Here is a 16,285-nt window from a genome sequence, read left to right on the forward strand (position 1 = left end):
TTTATTGATAAAGCATAAATGATGCAGATCTCTGAACACAGTATTTTGCATTTTCCCAGAATTCAGCTTGTTGAACATTGCTGAAATTACTGAGAGCCAATAAATAAACAAACAAACAAACAAACAAACAAATAAATAAACACTTTACTACAGCTGATAGGTATATATAATTGGGGAATATGTTAACTTTAGCATTTTTCAGTTGTTAGATTCCCTAGTTATTAAGCCAGTGGTGTAGGTATTTCAATAAAAATAGAAGGGAAGCTTAAATAAGCTCTCCTAGGAGCAATAGCCTCAAGTTAAATGTTAAATCTTAATAAAACTGTTTAGCATAATTTGATAGGATGAAAATAGAAGTGTTATTTGGCATTAAAATGAATTTTTTTTCTTTAATCTTTATTCTGTGAAGTATTTGCATGATATGCAGCCAAGTCATCTTACAGGCAATTTATTATTCATACTTGAGTTCTATAATAATACAGTTCAATTTACTTTGTATTATGACAAATAAGATTCCTGAGAGTTCAGCTTAGCATTTTGTAGTATTTATAAGTGTGCTTGTTTCTTTGGTGTAAGGCTATATTGGAAATGATTTGGAGACAAGGAAGCATGTCTATGACTTGTAGGCCAAAACTCTTCTTTCAACTAAAATATTCTTATTAACCTACACACACAAAATTAAAATTCTTCAATTGAGAAAAAACATTTTGAAATGCTGTTGCAAATTAGGATAACAATTTGTTAAAATGTACAGCTTTAGCCTATGTCAAACTGTCCCTTCTAAAACATGTGTCCATCCTAAAGTACTTTAACATATGTTCAAGGTTCATGAGCTTCAATGGTGCTTAAATATATGTTTAAGCACATTACTCAATATGAGTAATGGTAAGGCTCTTCAGTATTCAAAATAAAAATCTTTACTGAATAGCTGTGAAAGTTTAAATAATCCTTGAAGAATATATTTCATATCACAGTCTATATTCGCTGTGTTCCTAAGCTTAACAGAACAAAGCTGTGTAATGGAAACAGGATGCAGAGTTCTCGGTTCACCACTCCTGCTAAACTTCTGCAGAGAGCTGTTTCCAGTTATGGTGTTACGTGATGGGGAGAAGAACCACCGCCTGCTGCCTCCGAGAGTGGGTACAGCCCTCACACTCCCGCTCTCCTGGTACACTCCAGAGAAAGGTATGCCTTTGGTAGCAGGCTGACCGGGGTACTGCAGGAAGATGTGGGAAGGAATTGAATCCCTTGGCTCCTTCCTTCTCACAGGGAAGAGTTCATCAAAACAGATGTAACAGACACGTTAAAAATCCATGGATTTGCTGGTGCTTTCTAACAAAGGAGGCAAACTGATATAGCTAACAGTAAGTAAAGACTTAGGTGATTTAGCCAGAAATTGACACTCAGATGTTCTGATGCACTTTAAAAGACAAGCAACCCCATGCAGAAAGAGTTTTTTCTTAGAAAAAAAGACCAGTTTTGACCAGTTTCAAAAATGTAACACTGAAACAAACCATAGAAGCACCAAATTTACTTTCTTCTAAACCTAGTTTCAACACAGTATATCTGGCAGACAGAGTAAGTGGAACAAAGTTGACTGGGAGGTAAACATATATGAAATTCCTTATTCTAGACGCTATCACCGATAAAACGGAATCAACAGAAATTACACAGGAGCCTAAGGTATGGTACTTAGATCACCTGTGTCCCAAAGTAGATGTAAAAAGGGCTACTTGTGCCTGCGTTTTCTAAAGCATTATTTGAAGCTCTTACCTTAAGCCTATCCATAATGTTAAATTTATTTTTTACATCTCTGAATTTTACTGTACAGTACTTGTGGGATGTGCTTATAATCTCTACTACCATTGTGCAGCAACTGAGAAATAATGCTATATGGTGTGTTTTACACACCTTTCTTTTTACTGAATTTGTGACATTTAATAAACTTCAAACCTTGATGAACTGTTGAAAGGCCTTTCAATCTAGCATGACTACACAATTAAGTCTGAATACTATCGTGACTCAATGCTATTCTTTAATCTCTCTGAGAGCTACAGCACAGAGCTAAAGCTGTCGTTACTAATTCTGTAATAGACATCAAGGGAAGAATAAACAGAAGAAAGCTTACTTCAAAGACCAGCGTCTCATTAGTTGGTCCTGCTGCATATAGACTCTCTGGATGGTTAAAAGAGCGTTGATAATCAAAAACTGTTCCAGCAAAAGGGAACTTTCCTGGCCAGTCAATTGTCCAGTCTCCTGTTAGATAATACTTTTTACTGAGGTTGCGCACTGCAAGATAGCTGGTTGAGATTTGCATTTCATGGAGTTGTATACTGCGTGCTCCTGCTGGAATAGTGACCACAGCATAGTAGTCTGAAATGAAAGAAGTAAGCAAAATTTTTTCAATTGCCATACGGATAGAGATGGTTTACCATTTTTCAGCCAGTTTGAAAGATATTGAAGATAGCTGTTCAGATCCACCAAAGTTACTTCATTTCCACAAGGAAAAAAAAAAAATCTGATTTTAACCCCCAATGCAGTCTGTAATCAGAGTAAATCAGAGGTATTTCAATTCCTGGAATTTGTCTTTGCGATTGAAGACAAGAAAAAGCAAATTTACCTTAGAAAAATGCAGAAAATGGTAGTTTCACTGTAACTGTTTTATCATGTTTTCCCTGTAGTTTCCTGCAGTAGTTGGAAGGTACCACTTCAATCATGGGCAAGCTTTTTGAGGTGAAATGCACTGGGATGCAGAGAGCTCCCACAAAGCCCTGTATATAACTACATCTCCTTCCTGTGACTCATTTCACTCTGAGCATTTAGAAACCTACTTCACTCTACAGTCAAATAAGATGCTACCGACAACCTTCAACACACACGGAACACAGCTCATTTTGCAGAGCATTCAGTTTAGCTTATTCTCCTAGCGTTGTATTTCTGTATTGCTATATCCTAAATGATTTCCTGACATACCTCACTGTAGCATTGACATGTCTTACAATCATCAATAAATGGATCCTCAAAATACCTCTGTGGGTAAAGAAATATTTATTATCTCCATTTTATGCTTGAGAAACTGGGGTAAGGTGGAGAGGATTTCACAATAAGCCTGTGACAGTCCACTAAAGGAAAGTCCACGTCCTAGTGACTGGATCATCCACTGAATCAACTGGACTGCTTCCCATCAACTTAATTTAAAAATGGATGTGGAAATGATGTCACGTTTGGCATTATGCTGTGTATCACTTTTTATATATTCTATTGTCCCCTTCCAGTCAGAACTGTTGACCCACTTGCATGAATCTTAAAATATTTTTTAAAAATTCACACGTAAAAGGAAAAAGTGGCTTAAGAAACAAGAGGAATGCCTACAGATTAACTAACCAAGACTTATGTTCATAGCTTTCTTGTTACCAAGAAACAGCAGAAATGTGAACTCTTCTCTCACTCTCCCTGTGATTTTCAGTTCACATCTGGACTTTTAGACACTCCCTAATGAGCAAGGAGTCATATATATATTACATGGGGATACAGCAGAGCAACGAGTTGATGATCATGTGGAACAGCTTTCCTTACCATTAGCTTTGTGCTGGATCAAGTACTGGCCTTTAAAGAACTTGCATGTTGAATTATCTCCTTTACAAACTCCACAAGCATCCAGTACAGCTTTGGAACCAAGTCCATGATCACACCCTACTTGCTGCAACCAAAAGGCAGAAGTAAAGGACTCAGATACAAGGCAATTTGAAGTAACAGCTGCATTTTCTATAAAGGAGTCAATTGCCCACTTAAAAAAAATAGAAATTAAGATTGTAAGAAACTTAATTATTATCTTACTTCACAAATTCCATCAATGCAAACATCGTATTTATTTGGTGAACACAACGTTCCGTCCTTCACTTTGCTGGACATTGCAAAGAAAAAGTCAAAGTCTTCAGCTGTACAGTACAATTTACATCTGTCTTCCTCTATGGAAAACAAACAAACAAACAAAAAGACAAGGAAGTATTAGACCTGTGGCACAGTTTAAAAATGAACAAACAAAAAACTCCAAGCACCCTGCTGTTTCTACTTGCATCCTACATGACATTTGGCAGCTACAAGGATTAATTGTGTAGTGACTTATTAGGACCCCAAGATAGGCAAAATTACAGCCAAATACATTTTAAAACAATGTGTGGGTATAACAGTCCACACGCTCACAGAATTACATGTACGAATTCAACACCAATGTGAAAATGAGCATATTTATTAGCTTTGCTGCTGTGGCTGTGACTTCAGCTCCACTTGTCCATAGTTTTAAGTTTATTGTAATAATGGTATTAATGTTTAATTAAAATTTGAAAAAGGTATGATTGCTCAAATGGTGTGTTCAGATGGAAGCTAGGACAAGGGTGAGGTTTTCCCCTAACAAAAGCGCTTTTCCTTTAAAAATGCCAGACCACTGTCAATCAAATTTCTTCTTATACTCAGATAGTATATTGTGCTTATAAAGGGCTGATAAATTCTACATAGACAAATACAATGATGCTATTGCTACATTGATACAGTTGCTGAAATACAGTTTTAATACAAAAGTGCAACAAATAAAGCAATGTAAAATTTTCAGGAACATGAAATTGGATTTAAAATGGTATCCTTTTATTCTTAAATAAACAGCTGGATTTTCAATAGCATGTAGCACTCAACTTGTTCTACAGAGGCAAGGCATCTGTAGCAGTTTTGAGAACAAGATCATACTTTCAGGAGTATATAGATCTTGAGGGATATTTTGAAAAGCAGTTAAAGAGAATAAAGACAGGCATTTTCAATTTCAGCATCACTTGGGAATTTCTTGCTTTTGGAAAGTATGCCCTCTGACCCTAATTTAAACTTTTACTAAACACAGCCTTAAAACCAATGTAGGCTACATTAACTTCTGTTAAATGAAGTATTATTCCCCCTATAATGTAGCATCCATTGTTACATGCTGCGAAACCATATTTCCTCTTTCCTCTATTCACAATGGCTGTTAGGACACAGATTTCTAAATAGCAACTGAAATGTCTGCAAAATCTTTTTAAGAAATTATAATCAGGGTATGAATAGGTTATGGGTGTGTGTATACTTAATGGCATTGAAAACAAATTTGTGCAGGTTGTAAACAAAGCAGCTACAATGTGATATAATCCAGTGACTTTTCTTTAAGTAGCAGAAATTGTATATATAAACTGACTTTCAAACTGCAGCAAATGCTTGCTGTAATTGATTAAAATGAACATTGATGCAAACTATTTGCAAAACTAAGGTGGATAAATTAAAAATAAATTTTAAATCTACAAAAGACAAATGAGAGTTATTGAGACCTGAATTTTATAAAGATCTCTTAGTAAAAGATAACTTTAAAAAAATATATGCCTGTACATTATTTGTTTTTCTAATTCTTAAGGGAGTGTACCAGCAGAAAAGTCAGAAGGTTGATTTATTGTTACATTTTGAAATCTGAGAACATTCCAAAGGAAGGAAGATTCTGGTAGGATTACTGTAGAAGCTCACATTTCCCATGCTGAAGAATCCATGGAATTTTTTTTTTTGTTTTCTATTGTTTTGTTTTTATACTAAAACATATGTAATATAAAAGAAAGGGCTACCAACAGCTGGGGAGTCATGCTAAGGACAAAGGTTTAAATTCACAACCAAAATGAACTCTGCATGTTCATACAGGTGGTATCACATAAGAGCCGGATTCAGCTATGCTGGAAAGCAAACATATCTCAAATAAGCCAACTCAATTTCTATTTGCTTACATCACGGTGTTATTTGCCTAAAGAATATGGATGATTTTCAGCTGGTAGCTTGCTCTCTGCAATGGCCTTTGTCCATCAGAGCTGTGGCATAATTACCTTCCACTTTAGTGTATGGCTTCCATTTGTAGTACCATCCCCGGAAAGGTTTGCTGTTATATTCTGCACATTGCTGGGCACGGAAGTCCAAACTATTTGCTGGACATGGCTGAGTATTACAAAGTTGATAAATACGACTGGAACCTTGGCAGAATTTGCCACCATACTGTGGCCTAAAAAAAAAAGAAAAAAAAAAATCATTTGCAGCACTTACTTTTTATGTGATTGGCACATGTTACATGCACATTAACAGAGAAAATGAGAGGATGTGTTATCTCAGGAGATCAGTATTTCTTATACAAACCATTAATTTTCGTAGTTGTTAAAACCCAGCAAAGCAGTTGCCATGAATTATCTACTTGGATCACTGCAAACTCAGCAAAGATGCAAACATCTAGAGGTGAATCATGTGTTCACTAATTAAAATTTATAGCTATTTTGTATTGGCTGGTTTCAGTCTTGCTAATATAGCTATTTTTACTCCGTTATAACCCAGGAAGGAACATGTGCAAAGAATTACACATCACAATAAGAGTTAATAAAGAATAACATAGCACTGGTCAATCATAAACAAAATGAATAATGACATTTGGTTGTTCATTTATTTTGTAAATCATTTTGAAAAAGTGTGCTTTTAAACAAAGGAAGCAGGGCTACACATAGTTGCCCTGCTCTGCGATACCATTGACATTCATGAATAACTTTAAATATGTCACATCTGCTTCAGCAAACCTTACTTGGGTATTTCCCTTAATTTTGGAGAGAATGAAAAGAACATATTCTGTTGCTTTGCTTGGCATAACTCATCTTATGTTATCAGAATTATATATATATTACTATTTGGTCTATGTCTGTGTCTGTAAGCTGATTTAAAATGCAAGAATTGCTCTTTTTAAAGTGGCCGAGAGACCCTGCAAACCGATGAGATACGTATTCACTCACTTCCTTACTCCTTATGGATCTCCTAAAAATCCACTTATGTTATTTTTGCAGTTCCACAACACTCAGATATACATCTGCAAGTACTGAGCCAAGTCTTTAAAACCCCAAAGTCTAAGAACTGTGTGACATCTGTGTGATATTATGCTATTTCTTGCATCGAGTGAAAAAAAAAAAAAAAAGAAAAGAAAAAAAAGCGAGAATTCTGCACCTGCATACATTTATATTACGATTTTTTTTAAAATTGCGGAACATACATGCTTGGGAAACAAGATCTTTCAGTGGATGGCATAACAATGTTACACACACACTACAGACAAAAATGAAAATAAAATATATCAGGTAATAAAAATATTATTTTAGTCAAGTTATTACTTATTTAATAATAATAATTATTTAAGATATATTTAAATGTAAAATAACATTAAATTTAAATATATATTATTTATAGTTAACTATATAGCTAGTATAAAAGATACAGTTGCAACAAGTGTGATCACATTTGTTTGTTTAAAGCCTCAAACAGTACGCTGTAACCCTGTATCAAGTATCTCATGCAACTTTTAACATGCATCTGTCTGGGAAGTAATATGGAGAAAGCTTGGTGCAACATGGGTGAGAAAATCCACATACATTTTATTTTTACACTATTCCGTATTGTAAATTTTAATTCCCACACATCTAACCCACTAACTAAGCCGGAGCTTGGTTCTCATGTTTTAAATTAGCTTCAAATGTACACAATACCTCACAACACCTGGCTTCTCCAGAATTCTGGGCTACAAAATAGTTTCTCCAAGGAAGAGGTGTAAACCCTCTGCTGTGCCATTTAAAACTGGGCTAAAGCACCAGAGAAATGTGTTGTGGAAAAAGCACTTCCATTGACCTTTCTTGAGGTCATTTACTTGAGGTCAACTACACTGACACTGGGTACAGCAGCAAAGCTCTTAAAAAGAGTTGGATTTTCCATACTAGCTGGTGGCAATTCAGTCTTTGAAGGGCAAGGAGGATATGAATTATCAGTGAAGTCAGTATTTGTGCAGCTGGGGGGAGCCTGGAGTTTCGGCAGCCAAGTGTTGGGTCCTTACTCAATTCTCTACAGACTTTCTTTACAGCTTCAGCACATGTATGATTTCTGAACTCCTTCAACCCCAGTGAACAAATCTGCTTTAGTAGAAGGAAAAGAAGCAACCTCCTTCCAAGTACATGCCACCAAATAAGCAATATAATTGAATTATTTATGGCTAAATCGTGATTTCTAGCCACAGGCTTGTATTTAAGGATGGTATAAAATTCCACCAAACTAGGGGAGCACTAAAAGAGGCATTCTGTTTCTCAACTCTGTTCCAGCATTTTAATATTACAGTACATTCCCATTACTGAAGCCATTGGCCAGAGAATTGATGGAAACATCTCCACCTTCATTTTTTACCAACCAGATGTCAGTTGAGTAATTCACAGGAAACTAGATGTAGGACTACAAAACCAAATTTCAGAAAAAAGGACTCTCATTGACACTGATAAAGTCACGCTTTTGTTGTGATGTTTATACCAACAGCTTTTGGCTTCAGACTAACAGCTCTTTGTGTATAACCATGCTCAGATGTGAAAAAAAAGAAAAAAAAAAAAGGTATTCCAATATTTTTATAGCAGTATAGTACTCCTAATGCAGATACAGCATAAACTTTCATAGGTGTACCTTCCCAACTTTGGCACATACTGGTAAAGATCCCTGCATAAATAAATGGAATAAATGCTGTTATAACTGAGGCATTACTGATGATAATTGGAGAAGGAAGAAAATAGTTGAGAAAGGCCAGCACAGTCTCCAAAGAATGAATTGTAAAAGGAGTATAAGTACAAAGCTGCCAACTTCATATAAGACTGAAATATTAAAATGCTACAAATGTAGCATAAATAAATTCTACAGTACCCTTAATGGAATGCACTTAAAGATCAACGAAAGAAACTAAAATGGCTATTCACTGGAATGTAACAGAGAGTGTAAAATCCTGAAAAAAAAAAATAATTAAGGAAAATAAGGGAAATATTTCATGCGTTATAAAAAGGGAATGAGACTGAAATTTCTGGACTCCTATTTTTTCATGTTTTGTAATCATTTAAATTGAAGTGAGGACATTTCTGCTCATATTATGACCATATTATGACAATATCACAAAGCTAGACAATTGTTTTCTGCATGAATTCAAAAGATCTTTCACAATCTTCCTTTTTATTAATGCTTTCAATGGCATCATAATTTTACACGGGCTTACATCTGCATTGTCTTTACTCACAGCTATTGTACAGAAAAGATTAAAAAAAGACATGTTGAAGCCATTTTATTGATTTAGTCTTTTGTTTATATACATGCTAAAACTCCATTCTACTTCTGCTTCTACTGAACAATGCGCTATTGTGAAGTGGGTAGGATGCAGTCCCACAGATACAACTTAGGTATTAATTCAAATCTCTTGGGCGCTCTTCAGGTTCTTTCCCAGCTAAACTATTAAATTATGTAATCTATTTCTATCTTGGAAAAGTACCCCAAGTGTAAAATGTTGTGATTTATGAAAACCAGATCCATGAAATTACACTGGGACAATTTATAGACACATAATTATTTTAGCAAATCGTCATAACCCTGTGTTCTACAGATGACCTCCATAGGTGTCTGCTATTATGAATTTGTATATAACCGAGGTGGTAATTCAGGAGCCGTATGCAGAGCTGTTTGGGTGTGGTCACGACGTCCAACTTATTAGTATCAAGAGAAAGGGAATTGAATTGCTTGGATATCATTTTCAAGAGGGGAATTTCACATGCTAACACAGATAATAAGTATTTCATAAGCAGCAGTCTGAAGCTGTATTAGCTGTATTACCTGTCTAAGCTCTTAAATAAGGTGTCACCATTAAAATCATGAGAAACCTAGAAATCCCCCCCAATTCTCCTGTAAGAAAGTCCAGTCAGTTCTTCAGAGATCCACAGCCCCTATCATAATCTCTTGTAGAAATACATATTATTTATTGTCGTTCTCAGAATTTTGCTATCCAAAATCTTCTGTCAGATTTATGAACAAAAACATTAGCTCCTACACAAACCTGGATTAGGAAAACTGACATAAATATCTTACATATGAAATAATACACATAGATATATTGAGATATCTAAACATCTGAAATATATTTCAGAAGTTCAGAAAGAAAGGGATCATTATTCTTTGTTTATGTGTAGTTTTAGAAGTGAACAATGAACAGTCAGTAGGTTATAAATCTTTCCATGTGGTTTAACATTGAAAATGGATAGGATTCCATTTTTATATAAAAGTGCTGTGATGTGAAATACAGTTACCTGGATATCCATTCACTGTTGTATATTGATGTGTAGATGGCTTGTTTATAGTCTGTAATTTCATCACTCTAAATCTGAGAGAGATTTATAGTATATTCTTCTTGCTCTAACTGGATTATTACTAATGTAATAAAATTTAATTTTTTTAGAGAGACAGTACAGTTCTGGTATCAAGCCTTACATGGTTACATCAAGTCTTACATCAGATCTTACTGAAATTAGAACAGATAGACCACTCTGGGTACAAGTTTTAAATATATGCTACAGTAACAGACACATTGCAAGTTAAAGAGCTTTTGTGTTAACACAATTTGAAATCATTATTCGTTATTATAGTAAGCCAAGCCGAAACATTCCAACTAGTGGGCATTCTTCTGTCTTGCATGGAGAGCAAGAGAAGGCTTACAAATCAATGCAAAGAACAAGGTATATACATGCAAATTCAGCAGGAAAAACAGAGACCAACATAAGAAAACCAGAATATATATATATGACACATAATTGAGAATCTCTACTCTCATGCTAACGATTTTTCATTAAAAAATGAAACTATCCAAGCAATTTTGTTATCAAAAACCACAGAGAAACAACAGAAAAGGTTGAGAATGCCCTGCTATGGATCTGCAAAGATTGACTGATGAAGGATAATAAAGACTATTTTAACTAACTTGAGTTTTCCTATAACATAGTATATGAAGCATGGATATTACTACTGGAGCACTGTGCAATAGGTGTGAGGCTTCTTTACAGCCTCGTATAAACTGTGTCATATTTTCTCTATTATTTATTACTGCAGTTTAAGTGCTATTTTTATTGTGTGCAATGAAGAATACGTGTGTATATGCCTGTTAAAGTTTTGTATGAAATAAAACGGTGACATCATTTGTTTCTACTAAGTTAGAAAAGATTCTGACCTGATAACATTTTACTTCTACTATGAAATAGTATTGGAAGGAATAGTAGCATGTACAGTGATAAGATGTTCACTAGAGGAACATGCTAGAAATGTCTTATGAGTTAGCATACAATACCATAGTTCAGCAACTTTATTCTGACTTGTGAAACATAAAAGAATACAAGAATATGACAGACATACAAAGTCATAAGTCTAGAACCATTTTGATACTGGCTTTAAATGTCTTTGGTTTATTATTCTGGACAGTATGATCTCATCAGAAGTCTTAAATTACAGTTAAATTATTAGGTGTGATTATGTCTGTGTGGCATTTCTTTACTGCAGCAGGTGTTAGATAAACTGCAGTGTTACAAAATAAATTCAAAAATTCAGAGTGGATAGATGCTACAGTGTTCTAGCAGTCTTTGGACAGCCACTACTTTCTTCTAGTGGACAGAACATATTTCTGTTCTTTAGATACTGACTGGTCATAATGGACGTGAAAGAATGGTCTAAGAAGCATTTCACACATATCGTTTCCCTACAGAAATGGACCCCATTTGTTTTGTTTTAATAACATAAATAGCATAAAAATAATACCTTTTTCATATCTATGTCTTACTTTGGATTGTTGCAGTGTCTTTCTTGATATGTGATCCCACCTCCACAAGTCCGAGTGCACTGTGACCACTCAGACCAGGCAGACCATTCACCATTTACAGGCTTGGGTCCATGATCACCATATTTGACACACTGTCCTCTTCGACACCACTGCCAAAAGAATGCCAAAAAATATCCCATCAGAGTTAGTGGTACCTAGTAGGTGCAAAAGAAAAGAAAAAAAGAATGGACATTTAAAAGCTCTAGCGCTTTACCCTAAGAAATCTAAGGTCACCCATTGAACTCAATGATATAGTTCACAGTACAACAAGGACTCTGAAGGAGGAGATTGGTCAACATGATGGTATAGATAAATAGTGGCCTTAAATTTGTCCAAGCTCTGATTCACGATCTCTGATGCACAAATTTTCAAAACTGTTCTTTTGGAGAGTATCTTTTTGGGTTATCTTCCCCCAGAAAACATGTTATTTGATGGTCTTGGTTTGTCAGAACCTCAAAATCTCCCATGTAATTTAAAAATAGCCTGCTAAAATTCTGCTAAAATTTCTCTCCTTTTATCATTCATTTATGAAATATTATACAAAGAGAAAAAGCGAAACAGAACATTTGTCAGTAACTTGAAAATCAAAACAATATTCTATTGAAACAAACATTACAGCAAAATAAAATATTTTGTGTAATTATAGATGTTATAATCAATGGATTATTATTTTTTTTGCTGATTTAGATTTGCTAGATGTATCTTATTCTATAGCTCGACAGGAGAGGCATCACTACCTACAATCAAATAGACACTACTGTGAGGACAAGTCCTGACTATGTATCGCAGTGCAATCTTCTACAGAGCAATAGGCAAGTCCATGATACAAAACCTGGGGTGGTCTGGATAAAGCTGGTTTTGAGGGGAGCTAGTATTTAACCCAATGCAATCTAAAACCAAGATAGAATGACATCCTATTTAAAAGAACTTACCATACTTATACCACAAGCTGTTCCCTCTGCTGCTGGCATGAACTTAGTCTCACATCTGTGACCTACTTTATGACACCAGAGAGATTTGCATATATCCTGAAAAGAGAAAGAAAAAAGTACTTATCATAGAACTCATAATTCCTATTATGTCATGGTGTTTAGAAAAAGTAACAAATGATATATGCCTTTGCTACCATATAAGCCATATAGAAAAAAATTTCTGCATTTAGAATATCCAGAGTTTAAGATTCATAGCACAGCCATATGCTGTATATTGCCTTCTTGTTTATGGACCATTTCACTATATACATATTTTTTACTATTTTGAGTGTGAGACTATACTAACAAAAATTGTGTTAAAATGTTAAAGGCTAAAATTAAAACAAGTCTGCAGGGACAATAAAGCTGAACAGATTTTCTAAAACATGGGAGGTGGCTGGAAACAGTCTCTTCCCAATGCAGTTCACTCTCACCTCTTTGTAGCTGTTGAAGAAACACTGCTTGCATCAACTGATAAATATGGTGAATATAAAATAAATCAAAAAATTCCAGAATAATAATGGGAGTAAAAGAAATGACAACACTTTTCAGAATGACCACTCTGGATTATTTGACAAAATGTCTTCTCTGAGGAGGCCAGCAAGGACTGTAATAGTCACTATAATAAAGGGTTAATCTAAATTAATCCTTCATCACAGAGTCAGAAGATCCATTTTTATTGTTCTTAAATGACTATATAGATCCTTTCCAGGCTTCCACATCAATGCATAGGAGTAAAACAAAACATGAGAAGCTTAGTCCTTTTACCACCCTCATCCCTTATGAAAGTTTTGATCAAAGCTCTATTGCCTGCTAATGTCCATAAGCATAGTAGGCAAGGGCTCAGGGGTCTAATGTATCCAACTGCACACTTTCTGACTCACAGAAAGGACAAATTTCCTTCCGAAACACCTCAGGAATGGTGATATTCCTCAAAGGAGGCCAGTGCCTTCAAAGCAAATTGCCAAGCAAGATAAAGTAGAGAAATAGCCCCAGGCTCTGGAGAACAGTGTTACTTCTACTTATAGAATGCTGCAGTTCCCTAATATAATTATAACTTTCCACAAGGATATCAATAGGTACCTTAACAAAGCTGAGGTTGCATACTTTCGCTTTCATTCCAAATTGCCATTTGCACTGGGTATCTGCATCATAGATCTGCCCAGGCAGTTTGTCAGGGTATTTATACTGTCCTGTTTGCTTCGGCTCATCAATCAGACAGGCAGCTTGAGCTGTACTATAATGAGAATGTATAGTGATTATGACTAAGGTCTTTAAATCACAACATTTTAATTTGCTACAGAACAGCAAAAACATATAGTATGGTATACAGTACTTTTAATTAGCTTTATAGTCATGTACTGGAATAAGAATATATGCTTGCAGGAGCCAAAAGATCTTGACATCTTGTTGGTAGCCTGACCTGCAAACTTTTAAGGAAGCATGAATTTCCAGGCTTTGGGACTGTTGTGACAGGAAAAAAATGATACCAAAGTATTTTGCTCCCTTTATTTGCATGTAAAAAGATCAAGGTAATCTGGTCTGCTTCTTTCCCTTAAATAGATTCCAAAAATCAGGAATCAAGAGTCGACATGGACACTGTCTCATTTCAGCATTCACTTCAAGTGGATCAACAAACAGAAGCCTTCTGCGGCTTGTGTGCTTTGGGTTGGCTGGGTCTAGCTTAAGACCAAAGGTACACTATGGTCTGCTTTTTTTTTCCTTTATGTGTGCTTGAGAAGCAATGTGTATGGAAGGTAACCCTATGCTAGATATATCTTCCAAGTGTAAGTCTGTTGGACCATACTGCATGCTGGAGGGCTTATGAGTTTTTTTTTCAATTTGAAATTTGCTTGTGTAATCTGAATATGCTGCATCATTGGAGCACACAAAGTCACCAAAACTCTGTCACCTTTCCTATCCATTGCTCTAAGATAATAATTTGAAACCAAGAAACTGAAATATGTAGGAATTCGATTCTTACTTCAGAGAATTAACATCTACAATGCCCTTACTGGATCTGGGTCTTAGTACCACTTACACATTTTTACATAATGATACATACTCTACCCATGTACAACAAATAAAAGGAAAATTTGGCAAGAAAGGACTGCAATTCTGATGACATTAAGCTCAGAAAAATACAGCTCCTTTAAAAGCATCACTGAGTAGTACCAACACCCTGGAGAAGTAACTGGCATCTTTCTCTTTTTAATATTTTTTTTCACCAGAAGCAGTGTATGAAAAACTTAAAATGTTCTTACTCATGCCATGAGCTAGATCAAGAGAGAAACTCTAGGGAGAAAGGCAATTAATGTTAATTTACATTTTGTAATGACTTCGGCACTACTATGTCGGCCCTCTGTGTTCACTTCCTGCTAATTCTCTACTGAACCTGACAGGAATGCCTGGGAAAGAATGATATGCCAGCCATTATTATTGGATATTCATGGAGGGTGAAATTTGTTGTTTTGAAATGAGGCAGGAAAAAGACACTTATATTGCACAGAGAAGTTGTGGATGGCCCATACCTGGAGGTGTTCAAGACCAGGTTGGATGAGGCCCTGGGCAACCTGATCTAGTGAGCAGCATCTCTGCCCATGGCAGGGGGTTGGAACTAGATGGTCTTTAAAGACCCTTCCAACCCAAGCCATTTTATGATTCCATGGCTCTATGATTCTATACCATACCACCGATACACCTCAGATGTCCAAGTGTGCAGGCTCAAATAGTGTACTGGTTTGAGCACATTTTAAAAGAGGTAAATTTCACACCTATGTAATTTTTATGTCTGTTCAAGTGTTCAAGGCCAGTTACTAAGATGCATTCCCTGACACTGGTCCAGATTAACATCTGACCTACCTGAGAAATTTGTTGAGATACTGCCTGCTGCATACAGACCAAGAAAACACACCATTGTTTCCCGTAAGTGTAGGAGACATAATATTGCCCTCAGCTTTTCTGCAAGGATTTCCTTCTCCATCATGAATCATACCAAAGCTGAAAAAGAATCATACATGAGAGTGAAAAATTACATTAATCAGAAGCAAGACACAATTTGTGGCAGAAGAAACACATTACAGTCAACACCTCTGTGTTTGAATTCCACAAAAGGATGAACACATATGCATAAACCACCATTCAAATGACTATTAGGATAAAACTAGTTCCAGTTAATAGCATTCAGACTTTACTGTCATCATGTACTTGTATGATTAGAAAAACAGTCATTTTTCAAGAAAGATGGTGATGGACAGGAGCTCTGCAATGTGAGCTGATGACATGGCATTGCCATCTAATTACCAGAGTTACAGACTGTTTCAGAAGTTTTACAGTTCAACCATTAGTCTTTTTTTCATGAAATTGTGCCTATTTGTTGTATCATGAATTGCCAGTGAAAAATTCTATCTAACATCCACTTTATAGCTTTCTATGTCCACCTTGTTGGACATCCTATAACAAGCCAAGAACTGATTTTACTTGGAGTCAACTGTGTCTTGGAAGGAACTACTAGGGGCAATGGGGGCGGGTGGAGGTGGGGAGGAATATTATACTGTCTATAGTAAGTCTGCTCTGCAGATAA

At 35.6% G+C, this 16,285-nt stretch overlaps 1 protein-coding gene across 5 annotated transcripts in view; it reads right to left on the bottom strand.

Annotated features, from left to right (window-relative positions):
• ADAMTS18 (ADAM metallopeptidase with thrombospondin type 1 motif 18) overlaps positions 1-16,285 on the bottom strand; it is a 78,773-nt gene that overhangs the window by 24,136 nt on the left and 38,352 nt on the right. For 4 of the 5 annotated variants that reach the window (XM_032195436.1, XM_032195434.1, XM_032195437.1 and 1 more), the window contains 8 exons: positions 15,565-15,702; positions 13,786-13,939; positions 12,664-12,759; positions 11,693-11,886; positions 5,883-6,055; positions 3,838-3,968; positions 3,577-3,700; positions 2,129-2,373 (listed from right to left, as the gene is read on the bottom strand). In XM_032195436.1, the coding sequence (XP_032051327.1) occupies positions 2,129-2,373; positions 3,577-3,700; positions 3,838-3,968; positions 5,883-6,055; positions 11,693-11,886; positions 12,664-12,759; positions 13,786-13,939; positions 15,565-15,702 (1,255 nt within the window). The remainder of the gene's footprint in view (positions 1-2,128; positions 2,374-3,576; positions 3,701-3,837; positions 3,969-5,882; positions 6,056-11,692; positions 11,887-12,663; positions 12,760-13,785; positions 13,940-15,564; positions 15,703-16,285) is intronic. The other variant, XM_032195435.1, reaches the window with a different exon arrangement.

The sequence above is a fragment of the Aythya fuligula genome, chromosome 12 (genome assembly GCF_009819795.1).
Source record: "Aythya fuligula isolate bAytFul2 chromosome 12, bAytFul2.pri, whole genome shotgun sequence".
NCBI lineage: Eukaryota > Metazoa > Chordata > Aves > Anseriformes > Anatidae > Aythya > Aythya fuligula.